General features: G+C 43.2%; 1 protein-coding gene and 1 non-coding gene across 2 annotated transcripts; both read right to left on the reverse strand.

Moving 5' to 3' along the window:
• Positions 1–638: 638 nt before the first annotated feature.
• LOC125531826 (disease resistance protein Pik-2) lies at positions 639–4302 on the reverse strand. The gene is made up of 2 exons (XR_015609168.1): positions 4163–4302; positions 639–2857 (listed from the first exon to the last, which is right to left on the reverse strand). It is a non-coding gene; the product is annotated as a disease resistance protein Pik-2 (transcript).
• On the reverse strand, positions 4180–5594 carry LOC125531825 (disease resistance protein PIK6-NP-like). Its single transcript, XM_048696082.2, has 2 exons — positions 5576–5594; positions 4180–5125 (listed from the first exon to the last, which is right to left on the reverse strand). The coding sequence occupies exon 2, from the start codon at positions 5088–5090 to the stop codon at positions 4302–4304; it is 789 nt and encodes a 262-aa protein (XP_048552039.2). The 5' UTR covers positions 5091–5125; positions 5576–5594; the 3' UTR covers positions 4180–4301.
• Positions 5595–13795: the final 8201 nt, after the last annotated feature.

Below are 13795 nucleotides of genomic sequence, written 5' to 3' on the forward strand. Positions count from 1 at the left end.
TCAATTAGTGCCTTTGCTGTCGGTGCAGTTTATCTAGTAAAAATCAAGTATATATCCTCCGTTCCTAAATATATATCTTTTAAAAGATTTCAATATGAACTACATACGGATGTATATGGACGTATTATAGAGTGTAGATTCACTTATTTTTCTTCATATGTAGTCCATATTGAAATCTTTAATAAGACTTATATTTAAGAAAGAGGGAGTACATACTATAATTTGTAGTGAGGATTTTGTATCGCAATCGTGAATCAAACTGCAGCTGCATTGTCATTACCAAACGACAGAGCAGCAACTGAAACTCCACCCCACGCCGCACCGGATCACCGCCGCTACCGGAGGCTTACAGTCGCAGTTGAGCAGGACAGGAGAAAGAAGGGTCGCCTCCCTTTCCGCCCGGTGGGCGTGGAGGAAGAGGAACGCGAGGCGGCCGTGGATGTTAACGATGACCTCAAAGACGGGTGCTCGGAGGAGGTGCGGGCAGAGCTCCTGCGAGTTGGCACGGCCGGCATGGTAGTGGTAGCTGTTCAATCAAATTCCAAGCAGCAGAGGAGGGCAATAACCTTGGAATGATACCGAAGATCCAAAGAAACTAGCTACTTGATTTGTCGGCAGCAGGTCTGTTGGAATGATACTGAAGAGTAAGAGGCATTTTATAAATAATGCGAAATACACATATACATATACATAGCACTCATGCTTCTTACAAGCTGTTTTATTTGGCACTCCACTTCCCACACATGAAAATCAATAGGATAACCAAGTGCTGGATCGAGCCTGAGCCCTGGGCAGAATTTAGCTAGGAAACACAGACATATGCAGTTCAAAGGAAAAGCGCACTAATTAAGGCCGTAGAAAACGTACAGGAGCAGCAGTTCCTAATTAAGAGGCGCACCTCACCACCAGTCCGCTACCACTTTGATCTGATTGGACTTGGGGTGAGTCTTGAGCTGCTCCACTGCACGTTCCATTGCCGGGTTACCTTTCCTACCACGGAGCTTGACCTCTTTAAGGTTCTCCAAGTTCTCGACTCCAGCAAGGCTCATCTCCTCATTATGAAAGTCCAATACAAGTGTCTCGAGCTTTGTCATTGATCCTTCCTCGAATGTGAACTTTGTCAAGGTGGGACAGTATAACACCTCCAGGATCCTAAGCACCGGGAAGCTTTGTTCAAGGCGTGCAACTAGTTCTCCGTCTTTGCACTCAACTCGCTTCAGTTTGACGGTCTGCAGGTTGGGCAACTTACACAGGACATGAAATAACTGGTTGCCATCAACTTCTGTCCATTCCGCTTCAAACTTTGTGAGGTATGTGAGTGATGAGACCCATTCGGGCAGTTCCTTAATGCTCCCACAAATACTAAGGTATTGGAGCAGTGACGGAGGCCGGGAGACGTAATGCAGAAACTCCACACTGCCAGTAGAAAGAGCTTGACCATACTCCCAGCATTCCAGATTGAGTGATTGGAGAGCGCATGTGTTGCTCAGGAAGGAGGCAAGTTTATGCCATAACTCGTCTTTGAGCTCTTCAGTTTGTATCTTATTGTTACTGATTCGAATACTTAGAACATGCAACTGTGGCAGCTTACCGATCTCTTCTTGGATAACCTCAACATTGTCACTTGTGAGAACTCCCATGTCCACCTCGCACAGTGCCTTCATGTTCCCTAGGCCCGTGGCAGAAGCCACTCATCGGACCTTAGGCACTCTAGTTTGCTCAGCTTTGTCACAGTTAGCGGCACATTCTTCTGGATGCGGGTGTTTTTTATATCAAGAATCTCCAAGTCCTCAAGTTTGCCAACTTTGTCGGGCATCACTTTAACATCTGTACCCCTCAAGCTCAAGAACCTGAGAAGATACAGTCGACAGACATCTCTCATGTGCTTGTCTTGCAGGGCCTTGCAATCTTCCAGGTCAAGTACCCTCAGCAATTTGAACTCGCTTAGATGATCTAGCAGCTTACTGAGGCCATAATTGCGCTGAAATGTGGTCAGTGACCGGATATGATGTAGGTTCATCGCCTCAAAGCCGTGCCTTGCATGATGCTGCTCAACTTTTGTGGGCCTCTCCCCATCATGGTCACTATCATGGATTGAGAGGCGGCGAACCTTGCCATGTCCATGTGGCATTCCTCCGTATTGTCGCCCTACCAAAGTAACAAAGTTAGACTCCTGGGATTTGGACACCATGACTTCAAGGATCATGTCATGCACCTGGCACCCCATCTACCTCCACTCCCAAGGACACAAGCTTGTCTAGTTGAATCATGTTCCTGCTTATCAGCTCGTTGAAGTATTCTTCTGCAACCACCAACAAAGTCAAGCCCCGCTTCTCAGTGACCAACCCTTCAGCAATCCATCTATATAGCAGCCTATGCTTGGCAATCACATAATCCTCCGGGAAAATGCTTAGATACATCATGCAAGCCTTGAGATGATGAGGCAGGTAGTCATAGCTGAGTGTAATCAACCGCCTCATCCCCTCGAGGTTAGGGTGGCTCTCTATCAGAGATCCAATTGATTTAGAAACTCTTTTCCACATATAGGTGCCTTCAGCCGACCTATAGCTTGCCAGAAGGTTGGCGATGCTAACGATGGCCAATGGCAACCCACCACATTTTTTCAAAATTATGTCCATGGTTTCTTTAAGTTCTGAGGGGCAAGTACCCTTCTCTGTGGAGCCAAACACTCTTTGGACAAACAGTTTCTTAGAGGCTTCTTGTTCTAGGGGCTTCATATGATGGACAAAGTATTCTGAGACACTAGCTGCCTTGGCCACTGTCACTATCCGAGTTGTCACAATGATTCTGCTGCAGCAATTATTTTCTGGCAATCTGATGCGGATAGCTTCCCAGGCTGGTAAGTTCCATACATCATCGATCACAATGAGATACCAAGTTTAATTGGATATATATATATATATACATATATATATATATATATATATATATATATATATATATATATATATATATATACACATGCATGGAGTTAGAAAATTTGTGTACATGCAAAAATAGAACTAGAAATACTTGTTCACATAGAAATGCCAACAACATTTATACAACAAAATAAGTAGTTTGGTTTCTTTTTTACGAAGACAGAAGGAATTTGGTGTCTCTCCAAATGACAGCTAAGATTTTTTTTGTCTATGTGTTTCAATAGTGTACTTAGATGTTATATTTTTCTTAGAAGATGAGGAAACTAAGAGCAGCTATTCTTAGTTCAAGTACTATGGGGCCTATATAAATAAATGCTCAGCTTTCAGTGAAACAATATTGTGGAGAATCTTGAAAATAGTCGATAAGGATTATGAAGATCGAATGTCTACACACTATGAACAAAGAAAATTAGCTGTGGTCATTCTTTTTTGTGTTTGTGCTTTCTCTCCACTCTACTTGTACAATAATCAATGCCCGAAGTATGCAACACATAGACATAGCTTACCACATGATAAATGTGTTAAGCTATCTTAAAAGGATTCCATAACAGTATGGTGGTCATGATTTTTATTTCTCAACTAGATATTTGCCTGTGCATTGCAATGGGGGCACACATATTTTGTACGTAATTACCATGATTTACATACCATTTTATTGTTAATTAATGTGATCGTGTATAAAACATAGAATTTAGCTGCCAAATAAATCAGCACTTATTGACTTACCAAAGAAAACATGATTTTATTTGGTAAACTAATAAAACGTGAGGACAGTTGTGGCGGTTTTTGAGGAAAACAGGTGGAAACAATTGGTAAAACCGGAAACAGAGGATGTGGGTGGAGAGGCGGGACGGAAGAAAGGAATGAATCATGGAACCTTAAGTATTCTTTAAGTTGGACAGATTTTGCAACAAGCAATTGAAAATCCCAGTTCAGCACTGTTCAGTCCAGCCGCTGGCAATTTCTCACTTGTGATAAATTTACTAAAAAAGCCTAAAAAAATAGTGGTTATGTGTACTTTGAAATAGTTGCCAACCTTCCTGTGCATGTGCTGAAGATTAATAGAATTATGTACTCCGTGAGAAGCTTATCCCCGAGTTTGTAATATTTATAAAGATGGTATTGATATCAAAAATAATTTTGATTGCAGCCTCGCATTATGTTTATAAGGATAATGTTGAGTAGAGTTTAAAATTTTATTTGGAGACGGTAGTCTATACCTCTTGTGACCGAGGAGCTCCTTGATCTCGCTGGACAGCTCTTCCACATTCATCTTATTGATTTTGGCCTCCTTTTCCTTGTTTATTTGGTTAGCGTTAGCATCTTCTTTCTCCTTGAGGATCTGCTGGAGCACTCGTATCAGCAGTCTTCTTGCACTCGTATGTACGCCTGGAGGGGGAAGTCCGCGTCCAGCTGCCGACACAACTCCATGGCCAGGGTTGTCTTCCCCAGTCCTCCGAACCCCACAATGGAGAACACCTTGAGAATCTTGTCATCCTCATCATAGATCGGCTCCTCTAGGATCTGGTCATCCTCGTCATGGACCGGCGCCTTCATCTTGTCACGCGGATCATGGACCGGCTCCTTGACCGCCTTGATCTTCTTGGCCAGATCGTTGGCCTGTTCCGTGATGCCAACAAACTGATCAGGGTTGTCGGCACGACGGAGGGCATTCGCGGAGATAGACGCCGCCGAGACAGGGGCCAGGTAGGCAGCTCTTGGCAGCGTGGCCCGGTCTATGTTGTAGCGAGCGCGGCGTTCACTAACGGTGGTGGTACGGACTAGGAGGTCCTTGATGTCAGCAGCGAGGGCGCGTTGCAGCACAAGCTTCTTGTGCGGATACCCAACAACACGCTTGGCGCGGGCGTAGATGGACGGGCGCATGATGGGGCGGACGATGCGGAGCGAGTAGGTGACGGTGTAGTCCTCGACATCGTAGGCAAGGTCGTGCACCTGCTTCTCCCACTCCCGGACGACGTGGTCGACATTGTCTTGGTCCGCCTCGGAGATGACGCGGAGGACGGCGTTCATGGTCGCCAGCTCATCCCGAAGTTGGACGACCTTGTTGCCGACGCCACGGATGTCCTGGAGCTTGTCCACCAGCACTTGCCCGACCTTGCTCACGATGGACTCTGCCGCGCTCTCCATTCTCGTGTCACCCGGGCTCGCCTTGTCTTTATAATCTGGCAAGCACACTGTGTCAACATGTTGTTAAGTAAGTACTATAAGTAAACTAGTAATAATGGTAGTAAAGGGATACATGCGAGCCCAATGATGCTACTACATCTACGTAAACAATTAAGAAAGCTTATGTAACCTTAGGGATGTCAACCAGGTCCCGTTTAAAGTTCACTTATGACATGATAGTTTAAAAAGGTTTTTTGTTTGTTTGAGGAAAATGAACTATCAAGCTAGCAAAAACTAACTAAACGGGATTGCGGCCGCCATTTATTTGCCACTTACATCCCTAACCTGCCTAAACCAAATCTTCTCCGCCCGTAAAAAAAGAAAAATCTTCTCCCCCCTGATTTTAACCGGGGGTGGGCCCCTTCCTCCCCCTCTCTCCAACCCCAGCCCACCACATTGCTTTTTACGTTAGTTTATGTTTGTGCTTTATGTAGATGCAGCATTACCGATGCGAGCCTCAGTCGGGTCAGGATCATGAGGCACCTGTTTTCTTTGCTAGCGGGCCCATTATTTCACGATCGCAATCAATGGTACTCCTACACAACAGATATAAACAAGGTTTGGCCTAGTACTCCCTCCGGTCCTTTTTACTCTGCACATTGGATTTGCCGAAAGTCAAACTTTGCTAAGTTTGACCAAATTTATATTAGAAATTATTAGCATCTATAATATCTAATAAATATAATATGAAAATATATTCCAAGATGAATCTAATGATATTGGTGTTGTTATGTGAATGTCTATAATTTTTTATATAAACTCGGTCAAAGTTGGATGAGATTGACTTCGAACAAACCTAATATGCAGAGTAAAAAGGACCGGAGGAAGTACATTAGTTACGGTAGCTGTCATGTCCCTCTTATATTAGATTGCTATACCATGCCTGCCACACGGTTCTGTGGTGCTCATTTTAGGCTGTAAATAACCTATTTTTCATGAAACTTCAATGTTTACTCAAAACTGTGTGGTTGGTTTATTTTGCCAAACAAAAGCCCACGCACACTAAAAAAACTGAAAAATAAATGTTCGTCCAACAATTATAACTTTTTAGGATGGTTATTATTATTGTTTAATGGACCTATTTTCAATGGAATACCAATGCCTACGTAAACATGCTACATTATCTGAGGTCCAGTCCATGTATAAATTTCATTTACACATTGTCAGATATAGTTTTTGGCAGATGTTTAAGTAAATATTTGTATTTCATGAAAAGTAGGCTTGTTACTCTATTGTAATTAAGCATCCAAGAAAAAAATATAACTTTAGGGCGGACAATTAGTTTTCTATGATATTTTTAGTGTTTAATGAGTTTTTTGTGTGCAAAAGAAAAAAGCTGACTACACATTTTTAGTAAACTTTGATTTATCATAAAAAAAAGGGTCAATTACTACCTAAATTGACCACACAAAAAATAATTGTTGGATGAATACATTTTTTGGTTTGGATGGGCCCCTAGTTTTGTAGGACTATGACCAGGCCCGCCCTCTACATGTGGTGTTTCGTTATGAAATGACAAAGATAAGGTGAGGTGGTATGGGGTGCTAAGGGCATCTCGAAGACAGACCAGCAAATCTCCCACAATGGTCCGCACGGCACAGTCCGGACCGTGGAAGCCATCCAACATGATCCTGTATCAATCAGTAGAGCTATCCGGGCACGATTTCTCTCGCAAACCGGAGACAAATAGGGGGTGTTTGCGGGAGTCCGGACCGCTACTTCGCACTATTCTGACCACCCTAACCCACAAAAATCCCTCCACCCTCCTGCACGTGCTTCCCCGCCCATCGCCAGCTCCCCGCATTCATATGCCGCTGTAGAGCGCGCCGCTCAACATTGAAGGCGGCTAACGGCGAACGCGACCTCTCACTGCCTTCACCATTGAAGTGGCCGCCGGCCGAGGGCGCCGCCTGCTGCACACCCGGCTGAACACGCCTCCTCGCCGCATTCAAACACCTTCATTAAATCCGCATGGAAGCCGAGAAACCTACTCCAGCCACACGTCCGTTCATGAACGGGCCGGCATTAAACGCAATGCCGGCTGAGCTCCTCACGTCCGCCCTCTATTTAAATGAGACCAGACTCCGGGCAAGAATCGCACCCTTCCGCCGCTCACCCGTCTCCTCCTTCGTCATTTTCTCCACTCTTTCGATGGCTTTCGAAGAACAGTTCTCCGGCACACAAGCCGGCTGGGTGGCCCGTCGGATACGAGCACGAGCAAGGCAGCTAGTTGACCGCCTCCGTCACCTCCCTCTCCCAGCCCGAAGGAGCCTGTTGCCGCCCCAGGCCGGCACATGGTTCATGATACGTCTCCAACGTATCTATAATTTTTTATTGTTCTATGCTATTACAGTATCAATCTTGGATGTTTTACAAACATTTAGAAGCAACCATATATCATTTTGTTGGGACTAACCTATTAACTTAGTGGCCAGTGCCACTTGTTGTTTTTTGCTTGATTTCGTAGAATATCAGTACGAAATGAAGTCTAAATGCCATGAAACTTTTTGGTGATTTTTTTTGGACATAAGAGACCCTGAAAGTTTCGGGAGGGGACAAGAAATTGGAGTAGTGGCCCATAAGGAACCAGGGGATGCCCAGGGGGTAGGGTGCGCCCTGGTAGCTTGTGGGGCCCACGTGGCTCCGTTCGACCTAACTCTGCCTCTATAAATTCTTTAAAATCAGGAAACCAACAGAGAAGTCCACAAAATACTTTTGTCGTCGCCGCAAGTATCTGTTCTCGAGAGATCCCTTCTGGGGACCTTTCCTGGCACTCCGCCGGAGGGGGATTCAATCACAGAGGGGTTCTACATCAGCCTTGCTGCCCTTCCGATGATGCGTGAGTAGTTTACTACAGACCTACGGGTCCCTAGTTAGTAGCTAGATGGCTTCTTCTCTCTCAATGTTCTTCAATACTATGTTCTCCTTGGTGTTCTTGGAGTTCTATCCAATGTAATTCATTTTTGCGGTGCGTTTATTGGGATCCGATGAATTATGAGTTTATGATCAGATCTATCCATGAATATTATTTTAGTTTTTTCTGAACTCTTTTATGCATGATTGTTACAGCTTCGTATTTCTTCTCTGATCTATTGATGTGGTTTGGCCAATTAGATTGATTTATATTGCAATGGAAAAATGTGCTTTGTAATGGATTCGATATTGAAGTGCTCAATCCTAGTGATAGAAAGGGGCATGATACGTATGTATCGTTGCTATTAAGGGTAACAAGATGGGGTTTACTCATGCGTGAGTTTATCTTGTCTACATCATGTCATCTTGCTTAAAGCGTTACTCCGTTTTTTATGAACTTAATACTCGAGATGCATGCTGGATAACGGTCGATGTATGAAGTAATAGTAGTAGATGCAGGCAGGAGCGGTCTACTTGTCTTGGATGTGATGCCTATATACATGATCGTTGATTTGGATATTGTCATAATTATTTGCATTCTATCAATTGCCCAACAGTAATTTGTCTACCCACTGTATGCTATTTTCTCTAGAGAAGCCTCCAGTGAAAATTATGGCCCCTGGGATCTACTTTATCATTTATTAAAATCCAAAAATACCTTGTTGTGTTTTTATTTTATTTATTTTATTTTATATTTTTGTGAGATCTGTCTATATAATACCATACAATTTAATCTTGCTCGTAACCGTTAAGCAATTGACAATCCTTTGTTCGTATTGGGTTGCAAGGATTTGTTGGTTGTGTACACATACTACTAACGAGGTGTTGCTTGGTTCTCTTACTGAGTTGATAACCTTGGTTCTTAACTGAGGAAAATACTTATCTCTTCTGTATTGCATCATCCCCTCCTCTTCGGGGAAATCCCAACGCAGCTCGTAAGTAGCAGCTCAACAACTCTCCACTCCAAGCCAGCACGATGAGGAGTGGAAAGTTGCTCCACGCCGGCACGGCAAGGAGCACGATGGCGACCGTACCCCTCGTGCCTGCGACCGCGCTATCCGTCATCAACGCGCGCATAGCCGCGCCATGCAGGTAGAGAAAGAAGCCGGCTGCGCGGAGAGCGATGAGTCGGTGGCCCACGCCTCAGCGCCCGCCGCCGTCATCAAGGAGAAGTAGAACACGGGAGGCCGCCGCCACTTGGGTCTCATGAAGGCCACCACCGGGGCGACGCCGGCTTACACTGCCGGTGTGTTGCCCGGTTCTTCTCTTGCGAGGAGCTTTGTCGACCCCACATGGGCTGCACGGAAGCGGAGGTGCCCGCTTCCCTAGAGGGGAAGCAAGGCGTCCTTCGCACTGAAGCATATACCTCCAGGGGTCCCGGCAGTCCGGTGAATGGGCTATCGGACATGGGGAAGACAAAGGGATACGCCGCAGCTGGCCATAGACTAGTGTAGCGTATCCGGGTCGTGGGAGTGGAGCCCGACGACCGTACGTGCACAGAGTCTTATCTTTTTAGTTAAAATATGATTGAATGTAATGAAATCCGCCATGTTTGTATGAAATCCACCATATTCATATGAAATCCATCCATGTTTGCATGAATTTCGTTTGGTTGGTTCGAGATGTTGTCAATATGTATGTGGCTAGCGTTGGATGTCGTTCTCCTGCATCTGTGTCCGCGGACTCGTCCCTTCTGTCCACGGACAGATGCGGGAGAAAGTTTGCGGGGTTGTCATTGAAGATGCCCTAAGAGATTTTCGCTCCAAATGTGCTATTGGTTCGTCGACAGTAATTTGTGTGAAGAATCAAAATCCAACAAAAACCAAAAGTCTTCCTATGGCTGTGGTTATCGTTCGTAGTCTTATCCCGGTAGGCATGGCAGCGATTTTCTCTGGTCGATATGGAAAACTAGGTGCGATATATATTCCCTACTAATTCTGTGATAGTCGTCGTTCTCCACTGCGACCCGGCCGAGGTCTCTGCCCGCCTCGCCGTCTCGACCATTGCCACCACACTGTCAACCCACGCGCCTCCCCCTGACGGCTCCCTCCCCGCGCCGCCACGCTCTCCGCGCTCCACTACGTCCACCCTCCAGGCCGGCACCGCCGTCTAGATCCACAACCGCCACTATGTATTAACGGATGTACTATATTAAGCACATGCTGTAAGAGGCTATATATGGACAACCCTACTTAGATCACGTATAAGAAATAAATAGTACTCAGCTATTGGAAGCGTACGTAAGGGTGTAGTAACTTGAACGCCCACAGTTCAGCCCACCCACAAGTCTGACAGCAAAAAGGACGGAGGCCAAAAGAAAGACATGATTAAAGAGAGAAGATAGGCACCTCGATAGAGCGCGTCCGTCTGGAGAGCAGGAGGGGCAGCCGTCCGGATAGTTTTGCTGGCTCATGGCTCAGGGGGGGTTTAAGACCACGTTCACTGCGTCCCCACGTCCACACACTTGCATCTCATCGGAAAATTCACACGCCTTATCTTCTTGAGCTTGACCCATCCTAGTACAGCCACCGTGAAGACCTCGAGTCCGTCAACCTTTCCAGCAACCCATCGTTGTTGTCGCTGTTTGAGCTGGACAAATTTGTTCACTTGTTGCAGCATTTTAATGCGCAGCCTTGAACCGCAAATGAATTCAGTCATCTTTTTATTTTTGTCCTTGTCAGTATTGTCTTGTTTTACGAAATGCAGTATTATTGTTTGCCACAGTATATTCAGTGCGCTCGTGCACTGCAAATGGTAATAAAACCAATAGAAATTTTAGGATGCTCCCAGTTAATATGAACCGTCCATTTCACGCAATCTGATGGATAGTATTACTACTACCTCTTGAAAGGTAAGATATGGACAACAATCTTGTAGGGTTAATATGGGCTTTTCCCTTTGTACAAACAAGGAAAGAATTATTATGTCATTAAAGCATGATGTTGCCGCATAGTGCTACATTTCCCATGTCATTTCTACATACCACGTCCCTGCCATTATTATTATTTCTACCGATGAAAGAAGGTTTTATTCGATCAGCCAGTGGCTAGTTCCTTCTTACAAAGTTTAGGGACTTCACCCGGCCCAGGTCCCAACCACACAATAGTGCCTCGTTCCTCTCTACCAAAAGCAGCTAAATAGTGGATGATGCCATTCTGCTCTCTACGCACATGAGCAAGCTTGATGGCTCTACCTTCTTTCAAGAGTCTGTTGATTTGCTCAACTAGCATAGCATGACAAGATCTGTCTCTGTCCGACGTTTTGATCATATTAAGTGCCATTATTATTTTTCCGAGATTAGTTAATAGGTAGACAACTTGGGCAGTGAATAGACTTGTTATTTTTGCCACTCAAAGTATATAAATTACATATTCATGTAGTGAGTAAAACACAGCTAATTATTGGTTGTTTCTGAATATCTAGATCAAAATCTAAGTATTCACATAAATACCATAAGAGAACAAATTTCTTTTGCGGGAAGAGAACAAAACCTTTCAGGCCGAAAGTAAATTTAGTTGATGTGAACTCGCCCGGAGAGCAGGACGACTACGTTTCTGGCTAGCTTTGCCGGGTAGGAGGTGGTGTGTGAGCTGCCTCATGCCTCAGGGGCCGGGGCGTTTAAGATCACATTCACAGCGTCCACACGTCCACACGCTTGCATCTCATCTGAAAATTCTCGCGTCTTATCTTCTTAAGCTCGACCATCTACGTACGGCGGCAAGGAAGACCTCATCAAGTCCGTCAACCTTTCCAGAAACCCACCGATGCTGTTGCTGTTTGAGCTGGACAAGTTTGTTCACTTGTTGCAGCATGTCATGCTCAGCCTCGAACCCCAAATGAATTCATCCATTTTATTTTTTTTGACCTAGTCAATATTATTGACTTGTTTTACTGAAATAAAGTTTTATTGTGTTCCACCGAATTTTTAGTGGGCTCTTGAACTGCAAATGGTAATTAAACCAAGCTAATTTTTCAGATGCTCCCAATTAATACGAACCGTGCCATCAGATGATTATTAAGAGCACATAGTATGTACTACTATAGTTTAGCTTCTCATTTTTCATTTCATCTTCTAATTTTAATTTACTATATCTTTTGAACCGAAAATCTAAATTAAGTTTTGTTTGCACATTTGTGTTCATCGCGACGAGATCATTCGAACAAGACCAATTTGGAATACATTTCGTCAACTTTACAAAATATCTAACTTTCAAATACTAAAACTTGATAATCGTAGCATTATTTTTTATCAAGTTTTATCAAAAATCGTATGCTTTTACGGTTTTAGGGTTCTGGGCTTAGGGCTTAGGTTAGAGTTATGTGTTTTAGTTCTAGTTTTAAAACTTGCTATATTTATCATTGTTTCTATTAAATTTTACTCCCTCCGTCCCATAATATAAGAACGTTTTTTACGCTAGTGTAGTGTGAAAAACGTTCTTATATTTTATGACAGAGGGAGTAGTAGTTAATACTTGCTCGACTACCCAATTTAGCTCGCTATCCACAAAGTCGTTCTATATCTATATCTATAGCTCTATATCTATATATATACTCTATACCTCTATATCTATATCTATATCTATACCTACTAATAAAGCAAGGTGCGTTTCGTCAATATTTTCATCCGTTCACCGTCGATTTTTTTTTCTATTCGAGGTGGTACTAAATTTTATGCGTTCGTCTGCTAGGAAAAAAGGTTTCCAGAATTTCATAAATGGGCCGCGTGCTGTGGCCCAGCAAAGCCAGCCCACTTATTTTTCTGCCGATACAGCTGAGAAAATTCTATTTTCCGCACAGGGCGGCAAATACTCGGATCTTCGACAATCAATAATGGGCTGGCCTAATTTTATTTGTTTTACTTCTATTTTTATTCTCCTTCCCCTATCTCATTTGTCCCTCTCAAGTTTATTTCATAATTTAAAATTCACAAAAATGTTCAATATTTAAAAAAATCAAAATTTGGAAAATCCTTAGAATTACAAAATTTGGTTGCTATTTTGAAAAATATTCTTAACTTGAAAGAAGTTTCCCATTTTTTAAAACAATTTTTTTAAAAAAAAATTTAAGATTTCTAAAAAGAAAATGGCATTTAAAAATATCCATTTTTTTAAATATTCTTGGTTTAGTGAAATTTTCAAAATTCAAAATAATATTCGTGTATAAAATATAAACATTTTTGGAAAATGTTCACAAATTCAAATAGTGTCCATGTATTTACAAAAAAAGGTTAGCGCTTTCATAAAATGTTTGTGAATTTTAAAAGATGTTCATGTTTCAAATTTAGTTCGCGTTTTTTCTAAAAGTGTACATAATTTTCAAAAAATCTGTTCATAATTTAAATAATGATTCATGTTTCCTACAATATTCATAAACTTCATACCTTAAAATGTCCTCGATTGAAAGGAAAAGTAGATCGAATAATTCATGGGCCTTCTCTCGCATATGATGACATAACAAAACTCTACAATTTCCTCGATCAATGAATGGAAAAAATAGTGGATTGATTAACTTCACACCAGCGAAACTGAGAAGCTAAATATTCCTTTTTCATGTGCACACATGGTTTTGCTTGCAGATATAATTCTCACTAACTCTAAATGCATATCATTTTTTCTCCCGTTGCAACGCACAGGCATATGTGCTAGTACCACTAAAATGAGACGAACCTATAAGAGTCACTCCCCCACCCATGGCGGCGCCCACCCAGCAGCAGGGGGTTATTTGCCTGACTACCACGACGCGAGGAAGATGGC

The sequence above is a fragment of the Triticum urartu genome, chromosome 6A, assembly GCF_056163025.1.
Source record: "Triticum urartu cultivar PI428250 chromosome 6A, HENAU_Tu73, whole genome shotgun sequence".
NCBI lineage: Eukaryota > Viridiplantae > Streptophyta > Magnoliopsida > Poales > Poaceae > Triticum > Triticum urartu.

What these genes read in the sequence shown, in the direction of transcription:
- LOC125531825 (XM_048696082.2), bottom strand. Translation starts at nt 5,090, where the DNA reads ATGGAGAGCGCGGCAGAGTCCATCGTGAGCAAGGTCGGGCAAGTGCTG.